Source organism: Bactrocera oleae, chromosome 3, assembly GCF_042242935.1.
Source record: "Bactrocera oleae isolate idBacOlea1 chromosome 3, idBacOlea1, whole genome shotgun sequence".
Taxonomy (NCBI): domain Eukaryota; kingdom Metazoa; phylum Arthropoda; class Insecta; order Diptera; family Tephritidae; genus Bactrocera; species Bactrocera oleae.
In genome coordinates this window covers 85,644,650-85,666,358 of record NC_091537.1, presented here as the reverse complement: position 1 = coordinate 85,666,358, position 21,709 = coordinate 85,644,650, and the positions used below count along the sequence as shown (strand labels likewise).

Genomic DNA, 21,709 nt, shown 5'->3' with positions numbered 1-21,709 from the left:
AGGCTACATTGAACTTTTTAATTTTTCTGTCTAAAACGTTTTTTTTTGGAATAAAAATAATTTTCAAAAATAAAAAAATTCAAATTCATCAACATAAATTTTTTGTTTTATTCAAGTACGTCTTTTCAAAAAGTATTTTCGATTCATGTAATATTCAAAATTTATCTGTCTAAATATTTTTTTATATTTTTATAAATATAAATTGTTTATTTGAATTTTTGTTTTATTAATTTCTTTTTAATTTTATTTATATCTAATTAATGTTTTAATTTACAATGGTGTATTCTTATAATATATTAAAATTTAATTATTCCAGTCTCCCACCCAATTGTATTATTATTCTCATATTTTTCTGTAGTACAGCATCTACTTGACTTTGATGCACTTGAAATTTGCTAAAGTTATCTTTGGCATGAAACATTAATATTTGCAAAATTCTTAAATATTCACAAGCCTTTGGAAATATTATTACTCTTAGTTAGCACAAATACACTCACACATATAAGTCACACAGGACAGTGCTATTTTGCTTTGTAGCGTACGCATAATAAACAATCTAGTTCACCTTTATCTTATACTCGTATATGATCCATAAACTAGTGTGTTTATTTATTATTGTTGTTGTTTTGTAATTTTTCGATATGGTTATTTGCGTTAGCTGTGAATTGTGGTTGAAATTTATTACGCTGCTCTGTTTTTACAATTCGAATTTGAGCAAATTCGTTTGTAGATAAACAAACATATCTTCTTGGATCATTACAAACAAACTCACATACACATATGTATATATATATAACTATAAACAATTGAAAACTACAAAGAAAATATTTTGTATACTGTATATATACAAGTATACAGCTGTATTCGTCTACTTTAACCCACACTGCGCATTCGCATACTCGCCACATAATTTTATTTACTTTTTGCCTGCTGCGCTTTGGTTTAATTTCTTCATGCCAGGTCATTTGTGTGTTCTATTCACTAATAAAGTTCTAGTGCTATGGTCTTCATTGTGTGAAAGATTAATATTTATTATGCAAAATATTAAAACGCCGACATTTATTGCCGATTTAAGTGCAAAATCTGGCATTTACGGTTCAATAAAATTTATAAACAAATATAAAATGGAAATGAAATCAAGAATATTTGTTTACGAAAACTATGGATTTTCCATTTTAGTTTTCAAGACAATTTAAGAACTTCATTATGAAATCGTATTAAAGTGTTTGTATTCAAAGGTTTTCGCTTTTTGAAAAATCTTCATATGTATAAAGTTATTCTTTATTGCAATCAAAACCGATCTGAATTTTTAAAGCACAATTCAAAACTTTAATTCAGTTCTAATTCAGTAAAGTGGTACTTGAGACCCTTTTCATTTTATACTATCAAAAAGCTTAGTTATCGAGCCATATAGACTACAAATAACATATTATATAAGGTTTTCTGTTATTAAATCGTTTTTACATTTTAGGCTTCTCTGGGCCGTGTGCGGAGCGGATGAATAAATGCTGCGGAAGCTCCGTCTAGAAAGGTAACATTACTTGGGATCATTATCAACTACTTTACTCAGTATTTCAATCAGTATTAAATATACTGCATTTCTAATTGAAGTATCTTCTTTAAATAATTCAATTGGCTGACCTCGACTGACAAAATTCACTTCTTTAGATATTGATGGTTGAAAATGCGAAAATTCACCGATTGAGACTACTTGTGATTAACCAGGTTGTACCTTGTAGAGAGTGATCTCGGAGAACGCTCTTTACAAATTCACAATTTTCAAAATTTCTTACTGTGTTTTCAAAAGCAAATATGCCTGAATACTACCACATTCTTGCACTGCAATTTTAAATAATAACCTATTTAAATACTATAAAGCCGCAGAAGTCACTTAGTCAACCAATACTGCATTTGCATAATAAATGGTTTTTGTGGGTGTCATCGACCCATATGTACGTATAGATTCAATCAACATTTCTACAGAAATTGGTTCAATAATTTTATATTGATATGCTGTGCACATAGTGAAATTGTTAGTCGAAAGAAATAGTTTGGGAGTTCCCTCTCTCTCTCTTTCTTTCGTTTTTAAGTAAGTTCTAATAAGAAACTCACTTTATAGTTTGCTGACTTTAATTTATCATGTATCTCAATATGAAATGTGAGAACACAAAACAACTAAACTCTAAGAAAGCAATTATCAACTATTCATTATTACTGCATTACATTCTTTTAATATCTGATTTATTGCTCTTCTCGCGATGTTCGATAGTTGAATGGCAATGACGTGTTGACATGCGAGAATTCCGTTGACATATTGCACTGTCACACACATGCTTACATACATATGTACATATCTCTCTAGGAATTTATGCATATTATACAACTTTCTCATGCCAGAACGAAAGCAATAAAGCTTGAGTTACTTAATTTAATTGAAACCGACCAGAGTTATTGGCAGTTGAATTAAGGGTTTACAGTTGCAATGATTACCCGGCAATTGGGTGCAGATTAAAAGAAATGCGAAAGTTGGCGAGAGCTGACAGTTATTGCCTTTTTCATCAATTTTATATTACCCATTTGAAAGCGCTAGGAGAGTAATTTCGATAGCGCAAACAGAGCGGAGGAATATAGTTCAGCCACGTTTTCTTACATAACCACTGTGACGTTGAGTGAGTTAAAAAAATAGAGTTAAAAGAATACAAAAAACTCTCTTTCAGGATGATAATAAAGACGGGTCATCTGAATAAAATATTACCCTCTATTTTTAAAAGCGTCAATATTTATTAAAACAGAGTGAAATATTTTGTTTTCGAGCGTTTACAATTCTTACATCTGAAAAAAAACTACATTTATCTAGAGATATCTACAAGGAAAGGTAATAGTTTGGCTCAAGTTCTAACTAGAGAGATTTTTTTTTATTTATTTAAAGCGACGTTACAGAGTATAAACTTATAATGCCCACGAAATTAGGGGAGGGGAATAAAAACGAAAACAAAAACTTGATTTTCGCGGCTTTTTTTAATATAGTTTTTTTTTTAAGTTATGCTACTTGTATAAAAAAAAAAACAATAACCTCTTCTGTATAATAAAAGGACCTATTAGTTAAAGATATTTTTTCGGATAAATTAATAAATTAGGATTTTTTGTTTGTTTAGCAAGTTGTTGAGATTCCAAATGAGGATTTTACACGTATTTGAGATATCGCTTAATATTTTAATTCAACTAAAGATTCTTCCATTTTACTTGCGGTATTTCCGGTTCATTTATACGAAAAATTATCAATAAATTCTTCTGCACTTTAATTTTTGTTTAAAGCATTTTTGAAAGCTACAAGGGAAAGTTGAAAAAATAAACTCTTTAATTGTGTCCTTTGAAGAAACCGTGCCTGCCTTCCCATCGGTTTCAATGTAAAACCGGTGAAGTACTTCTACTATACTCATATGTATCCATGCTCAGTTCGGTCGCTCGGCTGTTTTTTCTTAAAAAAGTACAAACGGCATTTCTATTCTTCTCATCTCTTTCAAATACTATATAAGTAGTTATTCTTTGCCTCAGAAACTAAATACTGATAGGCTCTGATTGGAGAACGTTCTCAAAGAGAATGAAATAATGTTGACATGATCTCAGGTAAATTTATTACTGAAAAACATTTCGAAGAGCCCAACTTTCAAAGATCATCTTTTTAAACACTGTTGTCGATAAATGTTCTGGAAAACTAACTAATATTGTTTCAAAAGTCCAATTTATGCACTTTATACCTTAATTTACTTACAATCGAATGTGGTCAGAGGTAATAAGATAAGTGCATGTTTAGTTAATTTTTTCGGGTGGCAAGCAAAATCGAACAAGCACTACACCCGTTATTTCTAAGAGTAATTAAAAAAAGAACTGGAAGTCTGAAAATCGCAAAAATTTTCCTGAAACTGTACTCTCAGAACTTACAGAGTGAACTTGTGTTCTGGGAAATTTTCTGGCTATAACTTTAATTCTTTTTAATCCTCTTTGTAGTGTCATTCTTGCTTGGCGTTCATTCTCACATCCGTTGTCGGTGTCTCTCACTTTACATTGATCCTTGGCTTAATGTCGACATAAGGATGTATACATGGGATTTAAATTGCAAAGCTGGCTATTTACTATGATTTTACAATAAAGTCCAGTTTATGCATTTATACCTATTTGATTATAATGGAATGTGGTTAGAGGTGGTGAGATCTACAAGTAGTACTTATCTCATCACAAGCAACCAACCACCACACCCATTATTTCGAAACTATAATTTTTCCAAAAAAAAAAATGTTTATAACCACAAAAAATGTTTTTCAAAGTGCTTCATAGAATCTTCAGAGAGCATTTAAGCTTCTTTACTTGTGTTGTATTTTTTCGCCATAACTTAATCCTCTGTGTAGTGTCATTCTGGTTTAACTCTTGTTTTTTACATCCGTTGTAGGATCCTCATGCTGTCACTCACTTTACATTGATCCATGGCGTAATGTTGACATAGGGATATACATATATACAGAGCCGGCTATTTACTATGAATTTACACTATAGTGGGAAGTTGCGAAATAACAAAAATGTTAACTACGGCTGCACCGAAGCTATAATACCCTTCACACGTGCATTTCTTATAGAAGCAATGTGTATAAAAAATAATATAAAAACCAGTCAAAGGAAAACGTTTTTCTAGATCTTTCCAGCCAGGTAAGAGAAAACCCATATTTAAATCGAATTGAGGTTACTTAATAAGGAAATAAGTGAAGATAATTTGTCAAATAGAATAGTTTCCCATATATGGTCCTGATTTGGATCCGTCAGTACTACTAAACATATATGCTATAGTCCGATATCGGCAGTTCAAATTAATCAGAAGATTCTTAGAGAGGAAAGGACGTATGCAAAATTTCAGAGCGATATCTCAAAAACTGAGGGACTAGGCATATATAACGACGGACAGACAGACGGACAAATCGACTCAGCTCGTTTCTCTGATCATTTGTATATATTTTTTATAAGTTCTCCGCGGTTTCCTCCAGTTGTTACAACCGTCGTTACATACTTAATATACCCTTTTCAGGGTAAAAAAATTCAAAACATTCTCCACAATCCCAGCTTGGCATCATATCTTTATTTACGCTTCATTCACTCGCTTATTTATTTATTTTTCTTTCAATAACGACAAATTTAATTTCCACACGATATCTGTGCGCCTCGTCATTGCCATTGACAATATTCCAGTGTGAACAACATGGTCATTGCTGCCGAAATCGCTGTGATTTCCAAGGACAGTACCATCAATATGCGAGGGTGTGAGTGTGTGTGTGTGTAGTGCGTAAAGTCCATAAAGATTTAACAAGTAAACAAATTGAAGGCAATAAATGTTGGAAAATTAACTAGAATTACACACACTCAAACAAATAATGAAAAATAACTTAAGAAATAAATTTTGATTTTCCCAAAACCCAAAATGAGCACAAGCCCAAATCTAAAATAAAAACAGAAATAAACGAACAGCAACAATTTCGAATAATTCGCCAACAATGTGCCACAATGTCGTTTGCTTATACGCTCGTAAATTCGTAGAAAATTCGGAGACACTTTTTATTTGTTGCCTATTCGTAGACGCAATTACTATGTCACTGACTAAGACACACTCATTTAAGTGCTTGTCACAAACATACATTCATGCACACATTACGCAACGTTGACGCTCACTCGACCGTGGTAATCAAGGTTAATGCGCTGAGCCGGACTCTGTCAATTTGTTATGGACCAAGTGCCAAATGCCAAACTCAAGAAAGTGAAAGTTAAATTAAGTGTGGCTGAGGGAATTAGTGCGCGATGTGCGTGGCAGAGTGTGGTGTCTGAGGAAAGTGTGGGCGCAATACAAAATTTATTTTATTTTATTTATAACGCAATGAAATATTTATGGCAAAGCAATGCGCAGGATATTAATAGAACTTTATATTACGGTGAAGGAATTTTAAGTAATCATTTTATATTTACGCCAGAATCAGATTGTTTCCTGTGATATATTTGACAGTGGTATTTGTGTGTGTTCCTTTTATTCCCATCAAAAGTCTTTAAATATTAATTTCTTCTTCAACCAAAAGTGAGGTTAAAATACTACTTATAGCCACTGTTGGAAGCCTCTAATAATAAACATATGTTTGAATAAAGCCACTTCCAGAAATTATCTTCTTAAACTTCGGAGTTTCCAGAACCCACAAAGAAACAACCGCAAACAAGCCAAATTTCCCAATCTTAAATTTGAGAACTCGCTTTCTTATTGACTCTCCTTCTGTGGTAGTCCTCAAAGTATTATGTGGTACTACTTGTGGGTCCTTACTGATATTAACAAAGGATATTTTAGAGTTCCTTGACAGATTTCAAATATAACCCACATAATGTGCTTGAGTCTGTATGTTGAAAAAATGGATCCGTTGAGAAGGAACTGAATAAAGAATCCGTTTATTTATGTTGCATATAGAATTTTGGATAAAAGTCAACGATCTAATATTAAATAGAGAAGTTTATTGCATATAGTGTATGCGTGATCACTTAGAATGTAATATCCCAGTTGAAGTTGGACCTTCCCAGTTAGAGAGTTCCACTGAGTAATGTTTCCATAGTATCTTTCCGACCTTGTCATTTATTCTAGGACCCATATGTATCTGATAATGGATTCGGACCCTTTAGGACCACTAATCGCATAGTCATTTATTAAAATCCTGATATCCGAAAAATAACTGTATTTATAACACTTTCACTGAAACTTGTCTTGTCTTGCCAGTTCTCAATTCCCAGTGGCAAAATTCTCGAATCGGCATGCTGACAAGTGTCTTAAATGATCTGAGATCTCGTGTAAATTGGGTCAATGACAGGGGACTGCTAGCCCTGCTTACACTAAAAGACACACCAATAGTAAAGAAGGAGTACAATTCGCTGAACCAATCACAGCCGTACGCTTGACAGTCAGCTCTACGTAACGAAAATGAGATCGGCGCTTTATTCGGTCATTTATTTCGGCAACTAAAATATCACCACTGGCTTCTTACAATTCAAATGAGATAAGTGATTTCTTCGAACAACATTTCACACGAGCAGAGGTGCGGTTTCACTTCAGGAACAAAGCAAATCTCTTACCATTTTTTTAAATCTTTCAACCACTTCTGCGTCTACTTCCGAGCAATAAATAACCATTGGAACATATTTGGTTTCTTCGAAAATCGTTGCATAATTTGTTAATAGGTGTTTAGCCGGCTCATCTAATGAAGATCAAATTGTATCTAACCTCCTTGTAATTTTTTGCTCTTTGAGTAATTTAAAGAACCAATAAGACATTTCTTGTCTGCATTCTTAACAATCATAGCTTTTATTAACCAACCCTCGTATTCTCCAAAATTAAACCCTTTTTTTATTAATCAACACTACTAATAAATAGTTTCTTCAATAATATTTATAAACTACACTTCAGTGTTTGCTGCTGTGACTTCCTTTGGCGTATGGCAAGCCCCTCCATAGTTTACGCAAACATTTCTATGCCACGTTCCACCTCCATTTGTCCTGATTGATAGTTTCCATTTATTCTCAACTGCCGTCGCGGCCATGCAATCCAATTTGCAGTCAATTCAGCTGTTCAACTACTACGACGATGCGCCGAGTCCTTTGAAACCGAACCACTCAGCTGAGCGCTACTCACATCAGTACCCACATTACTATTTTACTGGTTGTTGTTGTACTTATTTATTATGTCACGCTGTGAGTTGTCCTTTGCACAAATTGTTGCATTGTGTCTGTTTACTTTTCGGCTTTGCATACTGCCTTTGACTTGTAGTCCTCTTTTTCTGCTTCTTTTTTGAGATTTTTTTATATTTCTTATACCCTGAACAGAGTCGCAGCTGGCGTTGGTGCTAGTGTTGATGTTACTGTTGTTGTCAGTCAGTTGCACTCATGCACACATTGTTATTGTTTTCTGTTCTTGTTGTTTGGTGGCACTGTTGTCACAATCATTTGTTGTATTGTAGTTTATGTTTACGCTTTGCCCCATTATTTTGCTCCTCGAAGGACACACTCCTCTATTCGTGTGTCTGTGTGTGGTTGTGTATAGGTGTTTTTGTAGCTGTTGCTGTTGCACTTTGCCAGCTGTGTGAATAGTGGTTCTTTGTAATTTCAGTTGGTTTAATAATCGAGGTGTTGGCACTATGCAGAAAGGCAGTCTTTCGTCGACGGCAGATGCATGGACTTGTCAGAAATGAAATACTCACATGTAGTAAATGTACAAACACATATACATACACATTATATACAAACACAGACATGTTCTTCCAAACACACATAAGTATGAGCGCAAAAAATTAAATCGCCAAAAAACTGAGTGCTCATCAATCTATGTGCGTCGAAGTGTGTATAAGAACACTATAAAAATCATACACCTAAATTTTTACGAGCTTTACAATGCGCTTCCACAGTGTTAATTGACTTTATGCGTATATAAGAAAGTGAAAATCTTATGGACCTCTTTCGAAATGAAACAAAAGTAAAACTAAATTTCTTATTATGTATATTATTCTTAAATTTTTTAACTTCAATTTTAGAAAAGATATCAATAATGGTATATCAGTAATGGTTTAAAATCTTTAACGAAATAGTTTTTTTCGTAACTTCAATGAAATATTATTCTAAATTGATTATTTTACGATATATTAACCTTTATATGGTAATAAAAAGTTGCTCTTTTTATTTCATCTGCCTATCTGCCTACGAATCTATTATACTCTGCTGCAATATATGACGATCCAATATGTGTGTACTCACTATTGGCTCTTCTCTAATTTGCCTTTCGTTGCAACGTTCGTCAATTCATTTCCATCTAGGCGACCAATAAACGCATAGTAAATGCAGACAACAAAGTCATGATCAAACAACGAGCCAGAAAATAGCTGGCACATAGTGAGACCTTTAAAATTTGACCAGTTGAATAATTTCCGCCTTTCATTTAAGCATTTCAAACACAATAACTTTTGTTAACACTTCTTTTTTACTATTGGTATCATTCAAAATGTGTTCACTTTTTTAGCTGCCCTTTTGGTATAATTCTGTTAACAGAATAATAGTTTATGATGTTACTGAATGTCTAATTAGTCCATATATACCAACTACAATACAATAAAAAAATTTCAGCAATATTGCAGCAGTTTTAACAATAAAGCTGTTTAGGGTGCGTAGTATTAGTTATTTCAGTGTGACCTACGAGGTCCCATCAAGAGAAACAGGAGTCATATGACAGACAGAGATCAATCAAGAACACAGGTATTTAAATCCTACACTTGATGCTCAAGTGAATCAAGCAAATACCAATTTTTTAGCAAAGCAAAGTGCATGAATATTTTTCGTAAAGGTTTTTTGGGTGCGGTATCTGATAAAACTTTCGAGTTTTATCTAAACCGGCTATCGATAGTGCTAAATTTACCATTGCTGTTTCTATAATATTGAATACGTTAAGGCTATCGATAGTGCTAAATTTACCATTGCTGTTTCTATAATATTGAATACGTTATAGAAACAGCAATGGTAAATTTAGCACTATCGATAGCCTTATAAAATGCACTAAAGCTCTCTGAACAAAGTATTTGGTAGTCAAATAACAAGAAAGATCTTTGCTTTTAAGCAAATAGCAATGTAAATAGAACAACTTTAATATAGTAAGCGTATAAATCATTCGACTTTCACTGGATATAAAAGCAACCAGTGAAAGTTCCACGAAAGTTTACTTGTCGTTAGTAGGAAATCCAAACGAAGCTGACTCTAGGTGGCGCTATGGTAAAATAATTGTTATATTTTTCATCAAAATATCGTACTTCTAATGCAGAGGTGTCTTTCTGACTATAGGAGAAATATACCTCGAACTGGGCGAAATCAATCTTAAGTATTTTTATAATTCCAATAAGAACATGTTGTTTATCTAACAAATTTGCAAAATATGAAATTAAGCCGTGCTTCTGAGAACAAATAATAAAAACAGAACAAAAAAAATAGACCAAAAAAATTAATAAAAGCTTTAGTTGCATACTATTCTCTATATTTTTTTCGATCAAAATACTGGCACATCTGTATATCGGAAGTAGAACAAAGCCTCTGCAATAAACCGATTGCAGTTAAGAACTCCACGCATTCCGAAAAAGACTATTAACACCCACTGCTCTAATAAAAAACAGACTGTTGAATAAAAAATCGCTTGCAAAAGAGACGGAAATTGTTTTATAGTTCAACTGGTCATAGCTTGAATGGGTTTGTTACTTGCCAGCCTTATTGTTGGCTCGTTGTCTGCATTTGGCTTTGTTATTGGCGTATTCTGTTCGTGAATCAGTCGCTTAGTTGGCTACACAGTTAAATTGAAAGCGTACAAAAAAGTGTAAAACTAGTGAGAGCTTGATTGTAGTTTTTTGCATTTTAATAACAGGAAATTCGGCAAAAAAAATATTTGACTTCGGCTGCATTGAAGCTTTATACCCTTTACAGCTGTATTTCTTATAGCATAAATAGGTTTAAAAAGATCTTTATCTTGTTTTTATGAAAGGTTGAGTTGTATGGCAGCTAAATGCTATAGTCGTCCGATATTGGCGGACGAGTGACAGCCACTTTACCTACCTACCTACCTACCTTCAAATTGATATCCTGAAAAACTGAGACAATATTTCACGTATATACAGAAAGGCGCACATACCTACATCGACTCAGCTTTCCTTCTGGAGGTTACAAACTTCGTTTCTAACGAATATATAATATACCTGAATATAAATGTTCAGGGTATACAAATACAAAGAAAACTATAGAAGCCTTAGCAATTTTATGCAAACAGCAGCACTGAATTGCTAATGGAGTGAGGGAGCGCTTAAAAAAGAAAAGCACTTTAACTACAAAAGATAACTGCAAAGTTGAAAATTTAATTTCTGCAGCCATAAAAGAAAGTACATTAAATAGCCAAGTGTTCCAAGTGGCATTCCATATAAGTATGTATGTTAGTGCTTTTTCCACTATACTGTTTTTATATATTTGCATTTCTTCTTGCGTGCCTTGACTCATTTGCGCACACATATGCATAGTTACTAAAATCGAGTAAATAAAATTTTGAATGCCACATTTCATGCCACTTGCATTGTTGCACATACAGACAGACACAATGTGGTTTGGCTGCTTGTCTGAACGGCTTACCATGTGCCGCAGCAGCTGTCAACTCACAAATGGACTGACACTTGGCATGTTGGCAAAAACAAGTAGAAACAGCAGAAAATATCCAAAAAACAAAATTTAAATGTAGCAGAAAAATAATGCAAAATAACGGCATTTGCATATGTGCACAATGCCGGCAATCTAATTGATTGCAACTACTCGCGCCATTTTGGGCATTCAAAAAAACGAGCATATGAAATAATTTGCCACAAAGTGGCAGTCACAATGACAGCTAACCGCACTGGCGACTACGAGAGCGATGGCCGACAACAACGACGACATGAATTGCCAACGATTGCGAAATTTGCATAGGAAGAATGAAAGCTGTAATGCGTAAAAGTGGGTTGAATGGAATGGAAAAGCAGTAGCACATGACTTGGCAGGCAAAACAAGCGATTTGGAAATCAAGTGGCAAGTGAGAGCGCACACATACATATATATTTACAGTGTAGATGAGAAATATGCGGATAATCACACAAAGACTCATGTATGTATGTGTAGAATTTTCACTAGCTGCTGGCATTTAATTCAGCTAGTAGAGCTTGAGGGACATACGTATGTATACACTCACATAAATTGAAACATACAGACATTCATACATTTATACATATACTAATGCAAAAACATACACACATACATATCTATATGCTAATATTCGCATCTTTGCATTTTTGTAGCTAAATTTCCGTTGTCGCTTTTCCGTTTTACCATATCTGCATATTTCTCCTTCCGCCATTGTGTCAGCCTGCTCACTTGCTGTTGAGTCGAGCCAATGCTTGCACCATACAAGTTGACAGTTTCACTTGCTACACTAATATCCATAGCTATTGTACGTACAAAAATACATGTTTGTGATACACACACACATATACGAAATTAAAAAATTTAGCCGCTTGTGAAAAGCTGCACATGTGTATGCCATGCAACGCAATTTTAAAGCACTTGCTTGCCTTATATACATTTATGTATACATCTATTTATGTATGTATGTATCTCTGTGGGCTTTGCACAATAATTTCGTTGGCAACAAAGCTCTTTGACATTTGTTGTTTGTTTATCCGCCCACAATTTAACGTTGCGTTAAATTTATAATATTTTTTTGGTCCAACACAGGAAAAATATATTAGCTTGAAATTTTGTTGCTGTTTAGGTGCGTTTGCGGTTATTAGTTGTTGTTTGGTATTTACCGTTATCACCAAACTGCTAATTCGAAGTAAATGTCTTCATAATAATGTTCTTTACTGCATTATGTGGCTTATCTGCTTAGTCTTATCACATTTATTACAAAATTTATAAGTACGGAGTGGCGTATGAGTAACGTAATTCTTATCACAATTATCAAATTCTTGCAGTGACATGGCATATAAATAACATGAGTATCAAGTATAGGCTGCGAAAATATTTCTTTAGGTATAAAAAGAAATAAATATTCAATCTAAATGCCAATGCTTTTCTTTACCCTTAAAAATTACGATTTTTGTCTCGCATGGCGTTTGAGAAACTTTATTGATTAACTAAAATAATTCTTCAATAACTATTTCAATTTATTCAAATCGTCCAAATAACAATCCAGGGTGAAAGTCTTCATAAAAATATTTTTGGACAGGGAGATTTATGAGCAGCTAAGTTTTAACACATTTACTACAAAATTTATAAGTACCACGTGACGTTTTAACAATCTGATTTTTAATTAATCGTTGTTTAAATAGTTCTTCAGTTAAAAAATCAGAGAAATACTCAAGTACAAACAATACACCTATTCTATTTAATAAAATGCCACTAACATGTATTACCTAGCAAAAATTGTGATTATTGCGCTGTATTGGGTATGACTAACTTTATTGCTAAACTAAAATGTTGCATAAATAACTATTACAGTTAATTTAGATTGTTCAAGCATTAGTAATTTAAATTCCTCAAATGCGTGTAATTCACGATAAATGTCTTTATAATATGACGTCTGCTATATCAAACAGTATATGAGATTTTTTATCCACCCTTTTTTTAATTTTTAATTTTAATGTGTGACTTGGTGTATGAGTAACATGAAGGAACATTTTAGCCCTAGCTATGTATGTAGAAGGTAATAGGTAAATAACCAATCAATCTACTTTGATAATTTATATAATAAAATACTTTCGCCCTTGCCATCAGAATATACAATTTTATATGCCCAATACTGCGTATGAGTAACTTCATTCTTATGTTCTGACAATTATTAAATAATAATTATAAACCTAAAATGGTAAACACAAGTTGCTCAAAATGTAATAAAACTACACTTTTAATTTCTAAAAGAAACTGCAGTATACTAATTTCAGTTTTAATTCCGACTAGAAGTTCAGCAGCAAAATCTTATTCCAAATTAATTCTGAATATTTGTTTCTCTTTATAATCATTCCCTAAAGCATCGAAATTTGTCCCGAGAATATATTTAAATACAAACAGCTATGATACTCCGCAAATAGCTGCACAAATGCTTTCAAAAATAGTAACAAAGCATTTTGCTGAAAACTATTTAAAATTCGGAATAAAAACAGACTTATTTAATCGAAAAATTGTGTAAAATAAACTTGCAACACGCCATGAATACACCAATACAATTAAAAAAGTAGCGCGCGAACAATGTAAGCCATCAGCGGTGGAAAAACAATGGAAAGCCAGTGAACTCACAGCGCGCGGAGAGCAGCAACAAGAGTTAATATGGAAAGAGAGAGAGAAAAACATTTATATTACAATGGCAGCATGGCATAATATTAAAAGAAAACATTTGCAATTTTTATTCGCAATTTCACTCGATTCGGGCGATGGCAGCAGAAGAAGAGCAGTAAATCTAGCGAGAGAAGTGAAAGAATAAAGTTGCAGTAAAAGAATTAAATTAAAATTGTTCACATAAAGTGTAAAAGTTTCTGAATATCTCCTACTAGTCTCAGCCACTGCTCAAAGAAGGCAAAGGAGGCTAAGCACCGGGATAAAGGAAATGAAGAAATGAAATAATGCAAGGCATTGCAGGTTGCAGCGGCAGAAATAAGCAACTCGAGAGTTGTGAGCCCACTGAATAAGTAAGTGGATTGTCGCGTTACAACGCAACAGATGCAAGCTGCAAATGGTTTTATGCGAATGCAAATGAAGATAAGAAAATAAAGCAACTTGGAACTGTTTATGACTCCCTATAAGTTATTTATGGCAGCTAAAAGATAGAGCAAAGAAAGCGCTGAAGATTGTTTTAAATAGCCGCTGATGCAAGCAATAAAAATCAAACGATTCTTTGTTTCATTGAGAGTCCCCATGAACTGGACTGGAGTCCAATGAACGATGTATTTTTGTGAAGGAAAAGTTTTATAGAATATTTATCTTCATAGTCTCTACAAAAATAATTTTTGTTTTGAAAATGTATCATATTTCTTCACTAAGTAATTATTTTGGCTAGTGTATAAAATGGGATAAATCGTTGCCCCTATATATAACTACATTTTAGTTCTACTACTTTGGGTGCAAGAAGTTGTTAACAGTTAGTCAAAGGAATTAAAATTAAAATTGAACAAGTAAGGAAGGGCTAAGTTCGGATGTAACCGAACATTTTATACTCTCGCAAAGTCAAATGGTATACTCGTTTGAGATTTCTTTGTGGATTGACTGATATTTTCGGTAGAAGGTCAACTATAGGCACTGGGGTCAACATATTTAGTACTTAGGGGCTTGAACAGTTTTGGTTCGATTTAGAAAATTTTTGGTCACAAGGTGGCATACTTTAAACGCATTATTCACGCAAAGTTTTACGCCGATATAATCATTGTTGCTTGATTTGCATAGTGGAAAGTGAAATAATCAAGTGGTATTTAAAATGGTGTCATATGGAAAATAGGCGTGGTTGTAATCCGATTTCGCCCATTTTCGCACTATGACATAGAAACATGAAAAGAACGTTACGCACCGCAATTTGGTTGAAATCGGTTAAGCAGATCTCAAGATATGGGTTTTCACCTAAAAGTGGGCTGTGCCACGCCCACTGTCTAATTCTGAACGCGGTTCCTATAAAGTCATCTTATACCATCTCAGAGATAAAATTCAATGTCTCTGGCGTGTTTAGTGCTTGATTTATCGCGCTTTTAGTAGTTTTTAACAGTACCGTTATATGGGGAGTGGGCGGAGTTGCCACCCGATTTCAACTATTTTCACACCGTCAATAGAAGTGCTAAAAACATTTTCTTGCAGTGAATTTTGTTATTATAGCATTAGCGGTTTAGGAGATACCTATTAGAGGCGGGACCACGCCCACACAAAAAAAATTTTAACTGCAGATGCCCCTCCCTAATGTGATCCTGTGTACCAAATAACAGTCTTGTATCTTATTGCGGAGCTTAGTTATGGCAAGTTATTTGTTTTTGATTAATGGCGATTTGTGGGCGTGGCAGTGGTCCGATTACGCCCATCTGCAATACCAACCGTCTCACGGTACCATGAAACATGTCTACCAAGTTTCATAAAGATATCTCAATTTTTACTCAAGTTAGAGCTTGCACGGACGGACGGACAGACGGACGGACGGACAGACAGTCACCCGGATTTCAACTCGTCTCTTCATCCTGATCATTTATATATACATAACCCTATATCTAACTCGATTAATTTTAGGTGATACAAACAACCGTTAGGTGAACAAAACTATTATACTCTGTAGCAACAGGTTGCGAGAGTATAAAAAGGGAAGATATGTGCTAACTAGTAAATACAACTCATTTTTAGAGCGGTAAATCGTATATCAATGCTCAATATATGGCCAATTATTTATCATACTTTTCCAAGCGGTTTTGGTGAAACTATTTTGAAATAAACATTTTTTTTAATATACACATACATTTTCTCGATTTCGACATTCAGTAAGGTTCATTGTGAAATAGTAATAATGAAGAAAAAATAGAAAATATTTAAAATTTCGTCCAAATGTAGGCAAAACTTTTTGTAGTTCGTAACTGTCAGTTAAAAGCTTACCTAAAATAATAAAAGCTATCTTTTAGTAATATGTTGAAAAAAACAATTATATATGCCTGAATGTAGGCAACATTTTGTTAAAATTATTTCGAAAAAAAAAATTTGGGTTTGGACTTCATTTATAAAGAATAGTTATGGTTTTGATTTCAACGTAAATTACACAGACGCCTCAAAGCCCACAATATATAATATCGTAATATGAGTAGAATTCGAAAATTCGCCTAAAGGTAGGCAACTTATTATTTCATAGATTAACTAAATGTAGGCTATATTTTTGGTTTTTATTTCTATCAAAAAGTTAATTGACACAACTTTTTAGCATCTTCAGCTAATTATTTTCAAGTTAAACTAAGGATCAAAAGACTTAAACTTTTCAATAAAAATTCTTTTGAATAATTTAGCAAAGTGCCTAAATGTATAAATTTTTTTTAATATAAAATAAGAAATAGCAGTTAATAAAGTACAAAATTGCATTACCTATTTCCAAAAGAAATATATATTAAACTGTAGAGAGATTTATTACGACCTTCTGTCAACTAATAAATATATGAATAATTTTAGAGATATTTCATAACGGACTTTTCTAAGTGAGAGTATGATTATAAAAAAGAGTAAGGGCAATGAGTTTTATTCATAATGCATGTGCACATTAATAATCATTAGATAAATAACGGCGACCCTAAAAGCAGACTTTCAAAAAACGAAATTACAGAGGCGTGGATCAGTTCATTCAATATGTCAATCATACGCCCCATTCGTCACGAAAAGCTGCAATCTGTTGCTTGTAAGCGCACATAAATTCACTTAATAAATGTACTTTATTCATAGCTGTACTTCAGACAACTCTTAGGGGGGAATAGAGCTACACAGTTATTAAATATTTTTTTGTATTCTCGCAACTTATTAAACCCAATGATTTATGTCACATATTTGCTGTCTAAGTCCAACTTCTGCCTCTGATCCTCCTCCTTAACCTGCTTGGCCCCTCTTTGTTCTTTGTTAAAGCAATTACGCTCAGTAAGACCAGCAATTACAATATTTCCATCAAAACTTTCAGTTGCATGAATAACCAACAATGTGGGTGGCAATCAAAAAACTGACGTTTAATGCCAACAACAGCGAAAATAACAACCTGTACCAAGACTGCTGTCAGCCACTGACATTTACTTGAAGACCTCCATTCAATGACACGGGTCCTGCCTTCGCGTCACTCCTCCTTAGTCATATGCTGATGACATCGTTTTGCTTCCTTTTTTGCCAGCTGGCCTGTCTTTTTTAATTTTAATCGCATATGTTAGCTTTTGACATGTGTTTTTCTGCATGTATGTGCAAGTGTGTGTTTGTGCATGCGCCAGCAATCATGTCTTCTGTTCTCCTTAACCTTAGCCTCACTCTTGAGTGGCAACATTGGACGACGGCGCTGGAATATCGTCCTTGACAATAACATTCTTTATTTGCGCACACATATATTTGGTACGTATGTATGTGTGGGGGTCTGTATTTATGCATGTAAATGTCGTTTCGCTGCTGCAAATGTGCTTCCCATGTTGTCTTATATTTACTGTTATTCAAATTGTTTGCCTTTCTTGCTATATTTGCTACTTTTCTGCTGAAATCTCAAGGAAAACGCTGAGTCTACATTTTTCGGTAAATACTTGCATATTTTGCAATAAACAGTTTTCAGGTGATTTGTAGAAAAATAAATTTGCTCTAAACTTTGATTTATTACGATTTATTAAAAATTGTCAATTTTTAGATGACTCTTGTGCGCAATAATATTTTACACTAATATTATTCAAAAATATTGTGCAATATTACTATTTAAAAATATTGTAGAATAGCTTTATTCAATTATATTGGGCAATCATTTTATTCAATTATATTGTACAATATTTCTTTTATGATCTATTTTAAAAGTTATTATAATTACTGTTATAAATTGTATATAATTTATGATCATTAGGATATTTATAAATAGCTTGTGGCATCGAAACACTGACGTCATCTTTCATTCGTTTAAAACAAACCGATATTATCTTTTATATATGTATGGTCTAGACTCTAAACTACTCTCTCAGAAAAATATTGACGTGCTCAAATTTCTGATTTATGGCTGTTTAGGCTTTTGTATAGGCAGAAATTATAATTAACTCACTTGTTCAAAAATATTTAGCAATCATTTTATTCAATAATATTGTGCAATAATATTGTACAAAATTTTTTTATGGTCTTTTCAAAAGCTATTACAAATTTTGTAACATATTGCATATAACTTATGTTCAAAAACTCAAAACGACATGACGAAATTTATAAATAAAATGTAGAATCGAAACATCACCTTGTTTTTTCACATTCGCATAACCTATGCTGCTCTCTCTAGTTAGCGCAAACTTAATTTTCGTACTTTTGGTGGCACAATTACAATAGTTTTTCGAGCTTCGAGTGGAATATTATTCTAACCTCTGAGTTTCAAAAAAAAAATCTTGAAATATAATAATAATATTTTTTATCAATATTGAAAACTGATTAACTTATATTATGGGACACATAAGCATGATAATTTTATACTTTAACTTTTATATTAACTTTTACCAAGCTTTCCAAGCCATCCTTTTCGTTCAGAAATATTTCAAATATGAGTGATCTCATGCAAAATAATCCTACTACATTGTTCTAAAAACTCAAAATTATTGACCGCAGAATTTTAGCAGAACACCGTCATAAATAAATGAATGCTGTCAGTGTAAAATATGCACCGAATAAAATTATATAAAATTATGCATTAACATTATCATGGCATTATTTTTGCGTAAATATACAACTTTATTTCATTCTTCAACATAGTTTTTTTGTTTATCGCCGCTTACGTGCGCAAATGAAATTTGTTTATTTGATTTGGAATAATGAATGAAAAGTTTCTTGAAAAAATTCAGACTTAATAGATGAATTGATATGTACTATATACAAAGTAATTGGTTAAATAAAAGATATCATTAAATTTGCTGTGTATTGTTAGTAGACAAAACGCATGCGCGGGTGTAAAAACGCACTATTAGAATTTATTAGAGTATTAAGTATGCCAAATATTTAGCTTGTTAAAAGTATGTGATTTGTAGTCAAAGGAAAATACGTAATAAAATTTCATTATTTATATGTTGCTTAAAGATGTTGGAGATATGTATATGAGTAATTATATAAATACTCAGGTTCATTTTTTAATTAAAAAGTTTTGTGCTAAAAATTAAATTTAAAATTTTTTATTAAAAAATGGGAGATTGAATTGTAAATTAAATTTTTCAATCCGAAAAAATGCAAATAAATTGAAATTTAAATAACAAATTTGTTTTCAATTTTTATTTTGATATTATAAAATTGTAGTCACCTCAAAAAAACACCAAATTTATAATGACGGAATTGAAAATTGGAATTTAAAATAAAATATTTATACCATTATTTTTTAAGTTTAGGACTAAAAAGTTGATGTACAAATTTATAAAGCTTAAGCCAATTAAAGCAAATCTTCCCAATTTTGAAATAAAATGAGTATAAATAATATGTATAATATATATAGATGTATATATAACAAGCTGGTAAGAATAGAAGGAAATCTTTTTATTTGATTAACTGAAAAACTATAATTAAAATTAATTAAATGTAAATTAGACAAATAGTGTCAAACAAAGCTGGAACTCTATTATTAGTAAGATTTCCTTTTACAAATATAACCGAATTGGTAGAACATAAAGCAGGCAAGCACAAAATATTTAAGATTGAAAAAAACACATTTTTTAAATTTTTATCTAAAAATATTGGAAATAGCATTTTTTCATTTTTCAAATTGGTATTTAGGAGACTAAAATAAAAAATTTTAATCCCTGAATAAGGTATATTAAGTGTGTCACGAAGTATGTAGTACCCAAAAAAAAAAAACACATCGGAGACCCTCTAAGATATGCATATCTATAAATGATCAGCATAGCGAGATGAGTCGATTAAGCCATGCCCGTCTGTCTGCCTATCTGTTTATACCCAAACTAGTTCCTCAATTTCGATATATCGATATAAAATCTGATATTTGTGGTTTTGAAATTTTACAAATTAAAATATTAATACTAAACTTTCATCCGATTTATGGGACTACAATATTTTTTTTATTCAATATTTGGAACTCAAAATTTGAAACTAATTTTTTGTTAAAGATTTTTTGGGATTATAAAAAAATAATAAAAACTTGAATTTAGGTGCTAATTCAATTGTCTTTTTAATGCATTAATAGCAACCCTGGATATTGTATAATTAATATATAGTAAAAGTATTGTAATTTAGTAAAAAAGAGCAAAAAATTAAAAAAATTACATTATATTGTACATATAATGCATTTTTATATTTTTCCGCAAAAAAGTGTCATTAGTGTAACATTTTGACAAGTGACACATAACATAAGACACAGCATTAGTGCAAAACAGACGCAATTATTTCACACAACTTACCACAATTCGTCGCACGCGTGTCATATTGTCCTAGTTGACGTTGATTACTTCCGTTTTGTTGGCAGAATAGCTAATGTAAGATAACAAAATGAATACAAAGACGCTTGCTGTGGTTTTTTGTTTTGTTTTTTTTTTAGATTTGTTGTTTTTATAATTTGCCACAATTTTTGTGCTGTTTTCGCTGATTTTACACGTTTTCTTAAGTTATTTCAATATTTTTATTGTTTTATTATTTATTTGTTGTTGTTGTTGTCTACGTTATTTTTAACGCTACACAAAAGCGCTTGTTGCTTTGTCTTCTAACGCGACACTTCTTGCTGTGCGCTCTGTGTTATTAATGTATTTGGCTAAATAATAATACAAAGGAAATATATCACTCATACGCCGTGTACGCCCACAAATAAATAACAAAACTCAAAATGACGTTGCTTTCAATTGGCGACCGGAAATCACGTTGGCGACAACACGTTGCGCAAAACACAAGTGCTCCGTGCTTTGTCTCAAATGTCAATTGTGCGATAATAAACTCACACATACATGCACACAGACCCACACCCTGCTGTTACTAAAACACGTTTTTGCTTTTAGACAACGCGCGGCCGTTGTAGTGATGCACTTAAAGCCTGTATTTATGTCACACATATCAAGTTCTACATACACAAACACACAGGCACACACCGACTTGAATCAGAGATTGCAAAACACTGACGGAAACGGATGATAACGGCAGCGTAAAGGCAAACGAATATGTAGGACAAAAAAATTAAAAATTTAAATTTAAAAAAAGTTTACAACTTTATGAGTGATGGGGAATCCCACCTAAAAACAACCAATTCAAACGAAAATCGTAAAACAGACTCCACAAAAGCGTGTCTGCTTGGCACACATTTCGCTCGCGGCAACGCACACTTTTACTTTCAAGCGTAAATATAAGCACGCGCACATATGGATAGCATGAATATCTCTACTCTACACACACACATACATACATACACGTA

The 21,709-nt window shown here is 32.6% G+C and overlaps 1 protein-coding gene and 1 long non-coding RNA gene across 4 annotated transcripts in view; one reads left to right on the top strand and one right to left on the bottom strand.

The window, feature by feature from the left end:
• The window catches only part of LOC118682286 (uncharacterized), a 319,104-nt gene that overhangs the window by 177,078 nt on the left and 120,317 nt on the right, over window positions 1–21,709 (top strand). The window lies entirely within an intron of this gene.
• Window positions 1–21,709, bottom strand: part of LOC118682281 (inactive dipeptidyl peptidase 10) — a 73,106-nt gene that overhangs the window by 51,069 nt on the left and 328 nt on the right. For all 3 annotated transcript variants that reach the window (XM_070107117.1, XM_070107115.1, XM_070107116.1), the window contains exon 2: window positions 20,712–21,058. Coding sequence is in view for 1 of the 3 variants with exons in the window: in XM_070107116.1 (XP_069963217.1) it covers window positions 20,712–20,735 (24 nt within the window). In the remaining 2 variants the exon portion in view is untranslated. The remainder of the gene's footprint in view (window positions 1–20,711; window positions 21,059–21,709) is intronic.